The sequence below is a fragment of the Colius striatus genome, chromosome 3 (genome assembly GCF_028858725.1).
Source record: "Colius striatus isolate bColStr4 chromosome 3, bColStr4.1.hap1, whole genome shotgun sequence".
Classification (NCBI taxonomy): domain Eukaryota; kingdom Metazoa; phylum Chordata; class Aves; order Coliiformes; family Coliidae; genus Colius; species Colius striatus.
The window spans coordinates 45,307,559-45,322,343 of NC_084761.1; the positions used below are offsets into that span (position 1 = coordinate 45,307,559).

The 14,785-nt window shown below is 38.6% G+C and overlaps 1 protein-coding gene across 5 annotated transcripts in view; it reads right to left on the reverse strand.

Annotated features, from left to right (window-relative positions):
• The window catches only part of NFKB1 (nuclear factor kappa B subunit 1), a 57,657-nt gene extending 43,215 nt beyond the window's left edge, over positions 1 to 14,442 (reverse strand). The window contains exons 1-4 of one of the 5 annotated variants that reach the window (XM_061994216.1): positions 13,471 to 13,959; positions 7,862 to 7,910; positions 1,565 to 1,614; positions 355 to 439 (exon numbers count right to left, since the gene is read on the reverse strand). In XM_061994216.1, the coding sequence (XP_061850200.1) occupies positions 355 to 439; positions 1,565 to 1,614; positions 7,862 to 7,886 (160 nt within the window). In that variant the 5' untranslated portion in view covers positions 7,887 to 7,910; positions 13,471 to 13,959. The other 4 variants (XM_061994215.1, XM_061994218.1, XM_061994219.1 and 1 more) reach the window with 4 other exon arrangements.
• Between the last annotated feature and the right edge of the window lie 343 nt (positions 14,443 to 14,785).

Sequence of the window (14,785 nt, forward strand, 5' to 3'; positions counted from 1 at the left end):
AGCAAGATAAACATGTAGGTTGCTGAAGATGCAAATGTAGAAAAAAACATACAAAATTATTTAGAAAAACAGGTCACTCAAAGCTCTTTGGTCACTCAAAAAAATAATCTAAGTAATCGAAACTTTCAGTTTCTGACAAACAAACAAACAAACAAATTGGAATTGCCCCACTGTTGAAAGTTTCATAACGGTACAAAAAAGTTACATAAGCATTTAGTTGACAACTTTCGGATCTAGTATTACGGAATAGAAAATGAGAGTGTATTTAAAAAAGCCTCTGAAAAGAACTTAACATAAAGACAACATGGAAGAAAGAGCAGGACAATAGCACAATCAAGTAGCAATGTTTCCTACCTGTTCGTAGTGGTAAGTCTGAAGTGATGTAATTTGTACTATTAAATAATGCATTCATTCCCATGAGCTGGTCCATTGCAAATATCTATATTGAAAGAAAGCATACTCATCATTGCTACATATATATATAATTTCAGAAAGTATCCATCAGCAAATAATTTCAAAGTTCTCTGCAAATATTCAGACTGCAAACACCACGGTGCAGTATGTAAACAGTTTATATCTCTTTTTATTTTTGCTGGTAACAGCAGTGCAAGCAAAGCTGATAGCACTGACTGAGTTTCACCAGTATCATGAGACCGCACTGAGCTCAACACAGTTTCTAAGCATGCATTTTGCTTACGTGCGCTAACAGCTATATATTCAAAAGAGCTTATATGGTAAATTCTGAAAATCTGACCCTAGACGTCTTGCTGAAGGGCTTGCTGAGAATCTGTGCAGTTTCATTTCCACTTCTGTGAGTAAACCCCACCAGACTACATTCCTCATGTAAATATATTTACAAGCTCTAATACAAGAAAACAGTATACCCACGTCAAAGTTGCATTTTTTGAACACTAACATGTCTAAACTCACTGTAGTTGTCATCAGGTATAAATCTATCACATTCCAAAGTGGAGCAAGCACAAAGGAGAAAATAGTTTCTTTTTTGAAATTCAGGTGAGTAGAAATGATCTGTTCTTCACTCAAAAGTTTTCACTTAAGCACCATTCTCATGATTCAAATTAATCATTAAATGATCTGATGAGATCAGGAAGACTTTCTGAATAGCTAGGCCTACTGACACATGTGAATGAAGGAACATTTTAGTAAAGTCGATGCAAATTCCACAAGAAAAACAAAAACGATAAAAGGGCCTTTTAGGGAATAAGGGGCTTTATTTTCAGATAAAGTCCAATGTCCACCTCAGAAGAAATTTCAGAGCAAGGGTCACAGGCAGACAAACGAGTACGCAAAAAATGAGATTTTTTTTTTCAACAGCTTCTTTCAGTAGGCCAATCTTTCCTTTTCCAGCTATTCACCAGTAGCAAGGCACTTTACCTTAGAAAAAAAAAAACAAACCCTACATTTTCCCAAACTTGATTTCTGCCAATACTTAGGATGCTTTCAATATCTCCATGTTGTTAAGCCTAGGAAATGACAGGACAATACGACAGCAAGCCAAAACTGCGAGCTAGGCGAGAATATAGGAATACACAAATCCACTTACTTGGGGATCAGACACTCCCATAATATAGGAATCTTCTGCCATTTTAAGTCCTGAAACACAAAAACATGATCAGAACTCTCGATTTTATCAATGTACAGCAACAAAGAAACTTGAAAAGTGTTAAAGTCCTATCTCTGATCTTTCGTATTTTACTCATTACATAATGATTTCTAAAATACTCTTAAAATTCCTCATTATTTGCAAGACACAGGCTAAGGAAAGGATAGGCTATAGGCAGGATTTTCCATTGCCATCTCCTAAGTAACTGAAAATTATGGTCAAAGTCCTGAAGTAAAAATTTACTTGCAATTAGACTTCAGACAATAAATAATCATAGTTTAGAAAAAGCAGGACTCTGCATTTTTATGAAATAAAGACTTAAAAACATTCATGAATAAATCATACTGTTTTCTTGTGAATTAATACTAAATGCAAAATAAAGATGCCTGAGAAAGAACATCCAGTACTTTTTTCCATTAAATTAAAACAGCAGTTAAACTGACTTATTTTGTACATATTGATTTCCAGAAGCCCACAAGTGCTTGGCAACCACAATACCTCACTGCTGACAATTAGGGATGTAAAACACACCTAACTGTCTCTCATAGGTCTACATATAAATGCTGGACACTTGGTAAAGTTTTGCCTTGCTTAGTTTTCCTGGGGCCAGTAGCACAGCATGGAAATTTTGTTAGAAATTTATTAGGTCTATTATAAAAGATTACTGTTATTTCCTTCCGTGTAGATGTTATTGAAAAAAATTACAATTTCACTTATGTTGATCTTACTAAAAAAGGCTCTCCAAAGGAGTATCTGAAAATACAGTGATTATGATTCTATGATTACTTAGAGATTCATGTCTGCATGTAAGCAGACACTTTAAGTAAGATTAACAGCTAACAGAAGATAGAAACATGTCACCGGCCCTCATATTCCACCATGATGAACATGAGCAATGTTTTCCAGCAAAGTGAACTGTGAAAACCTACTGCCCTATGAAAGACAGTGGCAAGTGATCAACAAACAGTAAAGAAAAAGTGAGTCACCATGTACCTCCTACATGAACTAGAAAGGCAAATATCAAAAAGAAAATTGGAATACTCTGGTAATTCACTTTGATGGAGTTTGAAGTCAGTGGATTAACAAGCTATAAAGACAACATATAGCCTCTCATCCCACAGAAGTAGAAAATGAAAGAAAATTTTAAACTGAGAAATAGGAGACACTTAACACCCAGATAGCTTCCAGGAAAACGAGGTCCATGGGAAGACAAAATTTATTTTTTAGCCTAAAAAATAAAAGTACTCATCTGTTTGCCATTCAACTTTAGAGAAAAATATTTATTTGCTAATGTTTCCTTGCCGTATTTAAGCAAATATCAAATAATTGGTCATGAGATTGAAGCCAAAAATGAATAACAGATGTAACAAGCATCCAGAGCCACTCAAGCTCTACTTCATCACCTAATATATCAGGATTTCAGGAATATAAGAAATATTCCATGTTCCACAAATATGCACATTCCACAAAGCATTATTTAACCAATAATTTTCTATTGTTATTGCCAGTCTTTACTGAATAACAAATACAAAATTGTGCCCAGATAGCAAGGTAAACATGCATGTTCAGAAAAAAATGATTCTAAGGAGCTAATACAAATAGCACCTGGCCACTTGCCCATTTGCTAAATGTATAGTTCTTTGCAAAACTTTCAATTTTCAAAGAAAGTGTCTCTCAGTTTTTTCTGTAAGCCCGATAGACAAATTCAACAGCATAGTCTATCATTTTTGTCTTAGTATAGTTTGTCAGTCTGTATCACTCTCACTCCAGCAGAATTCCGGGGGAGAAGGGCAGTTTTCTCACATCTGCTACGTTTCCTGGTCACATTTGCAGTTGTATAATACATAACTTCAACAAAATGTAGGACTGCTGCAGAGGCAGTATTTCTGTAAACTGTTCATTTAAAGTAATTGGATATAAAAATTAGAATCCATACAGAAATAAAACCTACATCTATCTGAACCAGTGCCCCATCAAAAATGATAATTCAGCTTTTTGGCTGATGCAATGAACAACGTCAAGAATGCACACCAGCAATCATTAAAGACAAACCTTGCACTCAGAAGCAACAAGGTAACTACTCGTGTACTACCCAGCTGCTGTAGGTATGTACTAATTAATTTCTAACCAAGTATGAAACACAACCTCTCTCTCCCACCAAAAGTACAGGTGTTTCTTGAGATCTGTTGTGTTCAATAGTGATCTGCAGTGTTTGGGGGACAGGTTAAAGACATTGTCTCTGGCTTGAATGCTAAGCCAGTTTACAATAAATGCAAAACGCTTTAGATGTGCAAACATATGCCTTTGTGGATGTAAACTGACACCTGATTGCCTTTTCAGGGCTTAGACAAAAATTAACCCAGCAGTTTAAGATGACTCCTCTAAACGACTGAAAACACTCTCAGTTTCACTGTTTTCCCTCTTTCACAGCCAAACAAACAACAAAAATTTTGTAGTAGTCCTGCCTCCAAGATAGAATTTGTTTCCTTAGGATTTATTTAGTTAACAAGTACCTAAGCTTCCTCTTCTTACAAGAAAATTGGGGCAAATCCAGGGAATCAATAACCTGATTAAAAACCAAAAACATACTTGCAGAAAAACAGATCCTAACATTAATTGTATGACTTTTAATTGGCCTCTTCCCTTCTTGCTTGAGTTTCTAAGAATCTTTCTTTCCTACATGCTTTAAGTGGTAAGATTAGCATCTACCATGAGTAGCTTTGTTCATTCTCTCCTTATATGAGATCTATTTTGCGGTAAAGATTGTTTTTATCCAACCTGCTATATGCACCTTGGAGAAATCAAGTCATACATACTTCTTTTTCATTTGAAGATGACTGGGATTAAAATTGTTTCATGGAAGTCCATTTTAGCATATATGCCTGCTTCCCACATAATTTCTGATTCCCACAAACTGTACTGCAAACTTGCATCTACAATTAAAAAAATACCCCTACACCTGCAGACCACAATCAATCACAGCAGTCTCCACCCTGATCGTCTGAAGTCTTTCAGATAACGAGGCACAGGAAATTAAACATTTCAAATCAACTGTATTTTTTTGGTGTGAAAATTCAAAGGTCAGTGAAGAAAAATCATTTAGCTGTTGGTGCAATGGGAAAATGTAATATCCAGCTAAACTTGTCCAAAACCACACCGTTGTGCCTACTGAGGGACTCTAAGTGTGTATGCATGTACACGTGCACACAGTATTCCTTTCTTCCCACAGTGGTTCATTTGCCATTGTGAAAAAGGTTAAAAAAACAAGGAGAAAATAAAAAAGAAAGATGGAAGACACATGCACATATATGAAAGATGATGGAATTACGTCAACCAACCAAGCAAACATAATGGCAGTTAATTTGCAACAGTACTGCTCTTTAATGACCAAATAATACCAGGTACAAGTAGGCACAGCTGGAAGAACATGAGTTCATTTACTGTATTCTAAGTAGTTGTTTTAAAGTTTCAAAAGGATTGGGCATTTAAAATGGAAACAACATAATTAATGTAGGAGTGCTCTCATCCTGGAACAAGAAGTCTTATTTCTGTTTACTGTGATTACTTGATTTCAGATTTCTCCCCTACTGTTTTCCAACATCCACTGTATCTGACTATCTTCTAAAAACAAAGACAAGTTTTGCTAATCAGTTGATTAACCCTCTGATTTTTTAATTCAGAACCTTCCCTTTACTGTTCCTCTTCAATTTTCAACACGATTTTTTAAAATGAGATAAACCCTCTTCCTCTCTGATACCAGTGTCCAATCCAATACCTACAAACAGGAAATGGGACCTCTTCCTATTACCTCTCTACAGACAAGTACAACACAATGCGAATTTCATCATCTATAAGGAATCAAGCTTCAGTGTTTGATTCTGATACTAATAGTCCAGTTATTTCTGCAAACATTTACAGACATCTCACCTAGCAACTGCATGCCTTTAAAAAACTAAGACTTTAAACATAATTCTTTTTCTTTCTACTTTTGTTCTCACAATGGCCTGGGTAAAAACTTGAGGTATATACACTAACAAAGTAGGAAGACTTCTTATTCCTCCAAGAAGGAAAGAAAATAATTTTAATATTACCATAAATAGCTGAACAATTCACCCCACAAAAAATTATTTGAGCTTTAGTACTCCAAATCTATCTGTTCATGTTTTAAAGCGCACCAATGCACTCGCTGATGAAGCTAACATCTCAGATAAGACCAGACTGAAAAAAACCACCAAAACATGACACATACTTCCTTTCTCAGACCTTCAGAGAGAGACATGGTAAGCAGGTCTTTACTTTTAATTTATGTTCTTTGAATATAAGTGCTTTTTTGAAAAACAATTTGGAGAGTTGAAGGATGAGCAGTAGGCCACAAAGATCTGCTCAACATAAAAATGTACAATGCCTGGTGGAAACTCATCAGCTACTCATCTCTTAAACTGTCTGTACTTTGAGCCAACTAAATAAAAGCATAGGAACTGATGTGGCAGGATGCCCATTATATTCTCAGAAAACAAATGCGAGACTACCATCAGGGGATCTGTCTGTTGTCCTGTTTTAAAACAGAAAGAATCAACTCATCTTTTCTGAAACTTGTACATTCTTTTTTAATTAGTTTGATACAAAGCCTGAGTTCTGGACAGATTAGTATTTTATGGAAAAAGCTTTGGTTGTAGCACAGATCAGTTTAATGGGATGGAAATTAAGGCATATTCTGTAAAAGGTACAGTGAAGATACGTTAGTGAATCATGAACTTTATTACCCAGAGTTTGTTACACTTCCAAATGGGAATTAGTCTTATAGTTTAAATAAATTTCTGTGTTGAAGAATGTTTCACTTTATGTTTTACATTAATTCAAGGCTAGGATTCCAAAAGCAAGCCTCAGAAACAATTATACTTTGGCTGACTCGACATACAGAAAGCAGTTCTTCCTGCAAGTTCTCTAGCAGAGTGTTTTTTCTCTTTAACTTGGCTTTCACTGGAAATTACCTGTTAAAAATCAACTTCTTTAACTAGACACTGAATCAAACTAATGAAAATCACCATGATTATGCTTTTAGCCTGTTTACTTTTCTTATTAGAAGAGGAATAAAGATGAAAGAGAGGCAAAGACATTTGTGTTTAATATATTGTAAGCACATTTTTGCTACACCAGGGCTATAAAAAACATGGTAAGACTATAAAGATTGCAAAAAACTGTTTTCAGGACAGCAACAAGTTCTCCTAAATCCTGTGGCAGCTATGAAATACTGGGGTACAAATAGTAACTGCTGTACTGTACAATGTGTTTTACCTGGTATTATTTACTTCTTTTAGTGGCAACTATCCATCCTTAGCCTCACCTGCAAAACAATCTGTATCTATATAGAGACAATTATTTTAGGATATGAACATTGTGTGACCTACTCTAGGTGGTCCTGCTCTGGCAGGGGGGTTAGACTAGATGATCTTTCGACATCCCTTCCAGCCCTCGAGATTATGTGATTCTGTGATTTCCCAAGTGGAGATGCTGAGAAATGTATTGTGCAATAGATGCTGAGAGTTGCTGGGTCAGGGCTGGAAGCAGGACAAGAGCTGCTGAGATTATTTTGGCCAGAGGACAAAGAAGGCTGCTCTGACAGAAGAGATACAAGATGTTTGATCTCAAGCCTCCATCAGTGCAGTGCCCGCAAAGTCATGATGATGCCCATCCCTTTCACCTTAGCTTTGATCACTCCTTCTCAACTTCATCCATCACTTCTTTTCCCTTTTGACCTAGGTTTTTTTCCCCCAAAATACTGGGAGTATGGCTTATGAGAAAAAAAAAAAAAAACTGGTGCAGAAGACATTCTCAGAGATGCACTGGGAGGAAAGAGAGGAGGTTTGAAAACTGCTGTTTTCTGCCTCTACACAAAAATGGAAGCCATATATATCTATATACACACAGTCTTAGGTAATCCAGTGCTTCAAGGGACACACAAACTGGGTCATGAACCCTCAGCAGTTACACGGATAACCCTGAGTTTAAGATATGCATTGCTTCTAACCACTTACTTTAAGGCTGATTAAAAGATGCTTTTTGTCCCTTACAACCCTTAAGATTCTGTGTGATTTTTGCTAAAGGCTACATAACAACAGTGGAAATATTGATCAGGCATCATTCCAAACAGTTGCTGGCATTTTGAACACATACTCTCCAAACCTGCTTACAGTGTGTCTACACAACTAAACTGTAACAGTTGTTAGCTACCAGCACCTTGTACTTCCATTGCTGTTGCCATGAAGCTGCTGCAGAACAAAATTTTCTGGAGAGAGAGAGAGTAGAAAGATGGTAAGAAAGACATCCCCCAAATACTAATCAAGCAAAATCTTAACACAGAATAGGTTTTAACAATGGTTATTTTGTTTACGCTGTTCTCAACTACTCCTGTTGATTGCACCTATTTTAATAAACTACACAGTTTCTGAAGGCCCCAGGCAAAGGTTAATCATTTAGATAAATACTGTCCTTATGTACTGTCTGGAAAAATTGGGAAAATACAATCTATACACATATTTTTCTTTTTAAAATAAGAGGGAAAGAAAAAAAAAAAAAAAGAGATGTCCTACAGACACCTCTGTATCCCCGGATTATTGAAAATAAGAAATTACAAACTGCTATAGCATTCTGAAATACACAAACTAAACACAACCAAAATATTCCAGGAACATCATGCATACTTTCATTTACACTATTATCATAGATCTATTCGACACAAATCAGAAAGAAAAAGCATTTTAAAAACCATGAGAGGTGATAGCTAACTCGGTGAAGCTGACAAGGAGCTTCAACAACGGGGACTTGAAAAGAGACTTGAAATTTGAAGTCTGCCTTTAAATGTTAGAAAGTTTACTAATATTTCTTCTCCTGTGATGACTTCAATACCTGGTGGTGTAGGGGGCTGTTTTAAGGAAAATGTAGCCTCATAATAAAACTCAACAGTGCTCAGTTTCCACAAAAGCATCATGTGGAAGTTGTATTTTTAACTTTCCCTCAGCTACGAAAAAGATGTAGAATTGTCCAATAAAGATCTGAGCATAATTTCTCAGTATGCAAGCGAGAAAAGATTTGCACAGAGAGGCATTTTTATCCAAGATACTACTTTCCTCTGCAGACTTTTTTGCCATCTGTAGGCTGTTGCAGCTGCAATAACACTATATAACCCTAAATGACACTGTTTGTTTTTCTAATACAACAACACAAATTGTCTCCTCTTGTTATTAATTAAGTCTGCTTCTTATTTCCTGTTGGGTGGGACCTGGGAGTTCTGGCTGTGTATTTTTAAAGTTAAAAGACTGTTTATTTTTTCCAAAGCTTTTCAGTCACGAGAGTACATGCATTATTGGACAACAGTATAACAACTGCAAAACATTTAGGAAATCAAATTAATCACAAGTATTAGAAGACACTTCAGAAGTGTAACGTTCTGAATCTGAACTGTTGGGGTGCAGAATGACTGCAGGAAATCTAGACTAAAACTTATTACACCAGCTAACAACCAGATTTGAAGAAAAATTCCTAGCATGAGGAAATTCACTTGGCAAAAAATACTGGACTACCTTAACAGTTGCTTTATTAAATATCTCTACAAACAGAGCTTTTGTCTAAGTGCTTTATTCCTTTCTCAAATGTCAAAGTAGAGAACCAATATGACAAGAGGAAACACTAACATGCCATCAACATATAAACTGTTTTTACAGGATATTGTTAAAATAAACTTACAACGTCTTTGTTAAAACATATTCAAAACAACTGAAACCAAAGGAATAAACAGTATTCCAATGTATGCCAAGTCTACTCTGGTATACATATAATGCTGAGCATATGTGAAAATACTGAGGTTCAACACAGCAAAACAACTCTAGTCACTATGCTGTATTTTAGTCACGTGGGATGGTAATGCTACTTGAACTAACCTGACTATCATATTAAAATGCTGATACCTTTTTTTCCTACAGGTTAAAAAGAATCACCAAATGTTCTTTAGAAATAGTTCTAATTCTTACAAAGTTGTTCATCAAAGCCAAATTTCAAACTAAGATGACACACATACCCATTTCGCAAACCTTAAGTGTAATTAATCATCAATATTAAACAACAGACCTTTTCCTCTTTGGGGGGGGGAGTCAGGGGAGAAGAACAGTACTTCCTGGAATCCAAGTAACAAGCAAACCCAAGATTTCAGAAGTTCAGCTCACATAAGGTTTGCTGTATTACCAGGTACTTTCACTTAAGGGGTCCTACTGAAGACAAGAATGCCACACACACACAACAAGAAGTGGGCTTGGAAAACAGCAGGGTTGTTACCATCACAGTTACAAAGTGAGCTAAACGATTATTTGTGTTCTTTTGGTTTCAAAGAGCCACTGAAAATGCAGCAGGACAGAAGTGGTCAGTTAAATAATACCTATAAGTGGAATCAAACAGGTAGAACTGAGTCCAGAACCATTACAGTTCTAACCTAGATTTCAAATCTACAGGTGCGAAGTGGTTACTAAGGCTTATTTTGGGGGGTTATTTTGCATGGTGTTTATAGGTTTGGCTTTTTGTTTTTGTTTTATATAAAATGGTAAAACTCCTGCAACCTCAATTTTCTACATTAACCTATGACACAACAAAAATTTACATTAAACATCACATAAACATTAGCTTCTGAGACCCAAAAAACATCTGCTCACACTGTTTGTACTTCGTGTGTTAAAATTCCTCCACAACTGTTTAAACAGATAGAAATATGATCTTTAAAAGAAACAAACAAACAAACCCAAACAACACATAACTGAAGATCTACTTTGCTCTTGATCTGTTGATACTGGTACAGTTTGCTTGGAGGATGCAATGAAATAAAAACATATTTCATCTTAACTAATTCCGCATTTTAAGTGAAGAAAAAATTATGTATCTGGCACTAATTTTCAAAAGAACATGTAAGTTGGAACAAGGAAAAAATACCAGCAGTAGCAAAAGTAGTTTCTTCCTCACCCATCGTGTGTCAGCTCCACCTAAACCCTAAACAAACGATTTTACTTTAGAATAATTTGAAGCATCTTTTAAGGCCTTATTTTTGAGTGCTTCAGCAAGACATGCATTTAAATGAAAGTCCAGAAGGCTCACTGAATTATTTCTATGCTCAAAATTAGATGAACACGTAGTGTCCAGCTGACCTAAGGGCACAGTTTATGACAGCTGTAATTATGATCTTATCAATGCAGAACTTCATAAAAAGTTCACAACTTATTTAAAGGACATCAAATTACAATTCCCACTTCTAAAATACCTATGTTAGAGCTAAAAGTGACCAAGACCATGAATTTATTTTTCATTATTTGCCTGAAACATTCTTTCCTCTTTGTTTTATAATAGCTGTATTGTTTTGCATCTGAGAACCAAAGAAAAGCTATTTTAAAACTGGTGTTAGTTTTCATTAGTTACTTAAGGAAATGAGTAACTATTTCCTCTAGACTAATATTTCTGAATTTCAAGCTGGTAAACATTTAAAACACCAAAAGGTGAGAAGATTTTAGCAAGTACATTTGGAAACGATCTACGAAAACACAGACTAATTATCCAGAATCTCTTAAAACCACAGAATTTTCTCATCACTAGCTACCACAGAAAGTCAACTGTAAGTTAGTAAAAAATACATCGTCTTTCACTGTATCTTTGCAACTCCAAAACCACATTTACTTTGTATGCATTTAACTCTTGAGGGAGACCTGAACTTTCTAGTCGGCAAGAGCATCCTTCATAGTAAAGACTTACAGGTCTTCAAACTTTGCTGCTGTCGTTGCAGGCTCAGAAGTGAGGAGCACAATAACGTGAATTCCTAACTTTACTTATTTCTGGAGTTTGCATGTATTCATGAGCAGCAGCAATGGAAGATTTTGGAAAAAGGCAATGATGAAAAGGAGTATGGTTTTCATGAGAACTCGAAAAACTATTGAACAGTCAATCTGTGAAAGTAGTATTTATTTCAGAGACACAGAATTTGTAGGTATCCTTTACTGAATTTGCATAATGTCATTTCAATGAAAAAAGTAAATTTAAATTTACTATTGAAATTGATTTTAAGTGTCAAATACATAGCAACTGAGAAACAATTAAATTGCTCTTTTCTAATAAATGAGGCGGGAAATTTTTGAATATGCATATAACTGAAGTGTTATTATCTGCTTTCCACCTTCTCACCCCTTTCCAAGATTCCCTTGTTTTCTCTCTCAGCACACTTAATTTTTTTCAGCAAACTTTTCTGATTTCAAAATACATATACAAAACAAGGTGCTGACAGAGCTAAGAAAATACAAGTATGAAGTTTATCTGCTACAACATTGTTTTTTCAAAAACACACATGACACAAAGTGATACAAAGTCATTCTCAGTTTTACAACCTTAACCCTAAATGTATTCATTACTTGCATGAGAAAATAATTTCATTTTTTGATGACTACCACTGATTGACCCTTTTTTTTTTAAAGAGACAAAGCATAAAATTAAAAAGGCTTTTTCCTTTCTGTTTAACAATTAGATTAAATTATTTAACAGATCTTACTTGTGTTTAAGTATCGAATTTTCTTGAAACCTACACACACTGTGGCAGATCCCGACCATAGTATTTTGGTATATCCGTCATTTAAATTCTTGAGCCAGGGAAGTTTACAGAACAGAGAGGATCTGCCTCTGGATAGTTACAGGCTGCTTTTTCCTCTTTCATTTTCTCAATTAAACTGTAGATTACAAAACAGTGCACACAGGATGACGTCTTATGATGACATCTTGGTTAATGGTTTCCTAGAACAAGCAGCTACATTCTCTTCCGAAAGAATAAAAACGCTTTGATTGAAATACTACTTCAAAAGTTCACACTTCACAGTACAGAGCACAGAGACTCTAGATGTCAATAAAACCAAAGTGCCATGTTTTGAACCCTGCTCTGTGACCTTGAAAGTGGTGGTATAGCACTTTATAACATATAAGGCACAAGGTGATACATCAGAGAATTCACTCAATACTATTTTCTCTGTGAACAGAATAAATGAAAAGAGAACTTCTGAAAGATAAAACATGTTGAACACAATTGGCACTTTAAAACCATTAAAAAAAATCTGTATTTCAAAATGTTATTTGGAGGATTTTAAAACAAAAAGTTGAACTGTAGATGATCCCTTGTATACAAACCTGACTCTGCAAATGCTGACAGGCACTTTTATTTAATTATTTTAATAAAACTACATAGCAGCACATTGCATTATGATAATGGCCAAATAATACATAGCTGATCTGTACTACGGTTCAGAAACAACACTCAATTTTAAGTTCACATAAAGTCAGTCAATAGTGCTTCTTTATCAAAGTTACCATCAAAGGAGAAAGTGTTAACAGCTAACAAAACAATTGCCATGATGAAAAGTGAAATATTCTTGAGGTCAAATGTAACAGAATAATTGGTCTAATAAAATTCCTTGTGAAAACTTTTCAGTCTCGTCACTTATTACTAAATTGCCTCTTTACCTATTTACTCAGCCCTGAGTTATCTTGTGACACTTAGCAAGAATCAGCCCCCGCTTCGAAACCACGAGCGTATAAAGCAGCACCTCGTTTGCCTACGATCATCAGCAGAAGTTGGGCTTTCAAATTTTTTCACTTTAGTTGACAGCCCTTCCCAGACACCCCTTCCTAGTTAGGCAGACCCCTGTAATACATCAGCAGATGCGCCTCCTACGTGCTTAAAAACAAATAAATCACGGAAGAGGCGCGAGGCGATTCGTGCACTAACACAGGGCGATTTTTCAAACTCGCAACCGAAAGGAAAGCGAGGCGGCAATCACCTTTCTCGGAAACTCCGCACCGGGAGGAAGGGAGCGTCCGCTTCCCCGAGTCACCCTCGCCGGCGGGCCGGGCCGATACCAGCACGATCCACAGACCCCGCAAGCCCCCAAGTTCCGCCACACGGCACCGGCCGCGGCCGCCCGCGTTCCCCTCTCGCTCGCTGCAGCCGCCCCGGCGAGCGCTGGCAAACCCCGCGGCGACCGCTCCCGGCGCTTCAGCGGGAGGTCCGCGCGCGGGTCGAGGTCAGAGGCGAGCGGCTGCCCGGCGTGGCGCCTGGGGCTCACGTTTCCCAGTGGTAAACCCGTCCCCCGGGGGCCCGCGGCGGCTCTCGACAGCGCTCCCCCACAGCACGAGCAGGGCGCGGCTGCCCGCTCTCGTCTCAGTCTCGGGCCGCAGCGGTGCAGGAGGGTGGGAGCGAAGCAAGCAGGAACGGAGGTAAGGGTAGGGGAGAAAGAAAGCAGCGCGTGGCGTGTCCGGGGCTGCGTGGAGCTCACCCGAGGCGGCGGAGGGCAGGGCTGGCGGCGCCTCCTCCTCGTCGTCGTCTGGCGCTGGCGGGTCCGGGCCGCGCGTCTCTCAGTGCCGCGCCATGTAGCCGGCGTGACGCCGCCGGCGCCGCCCGCGCTCCGGCTCCGCGCGGACTTTCCCCCTCCCTCCCGTCCCCGCCTCACCGCGGGCCCGCTGGCGAGGCCAACCGAGCGGCACCGGCCTGCACGGCCGCCTCCTGCGTAGCCTCCGCCCCCGCGGCCGCTCGCCCGCTCCTGTCCCCGGCCGCGCCGCACTTCCTGGCTGGAAATTCCCGCTGACGCTCCGGCGGCACGAACGGCCGCGCAGGAGGGGCGGGACAGGAGCGGGCGGCCGCTGGGAGGCGGGACAGGGGGCGCCCGCACAGCTCCGAGCACCGCTGTCGCGCGGCTGAGGAGAAGCCCGGGCGGGCCGGGAGCGCCGGCGGTGAAGCCAGAGGCGAAACCAGCGCCGAGCCGAGGAAGTGCCGGCCACTCCCCCCGCTGGCGACGAAATCCCTCTGGCAGGGACAGGCCTTCACGCCTGGAGGAACCGCATGAAGAAGACGTGAGCTTTCTCATCCTGAGGCGATTGCGACCACCACAGGAATAATCCTGTCGTTGTCCAACTTGCTTGGCCCACAGCGACCTTCCCACCGCTTCTATGGAGTCAGGCCCAGCCTGGTGGCTGCCAACGTTTTCTTTTTAGTTGACACCCAGGAAATGTTGAAGGGAAGAAAGACTGCACAGAGTGAATTTAAACCTGCTTATATAATACCTGACTGTTGCCTGGTTTTCTTGGGCACTTTGTAAA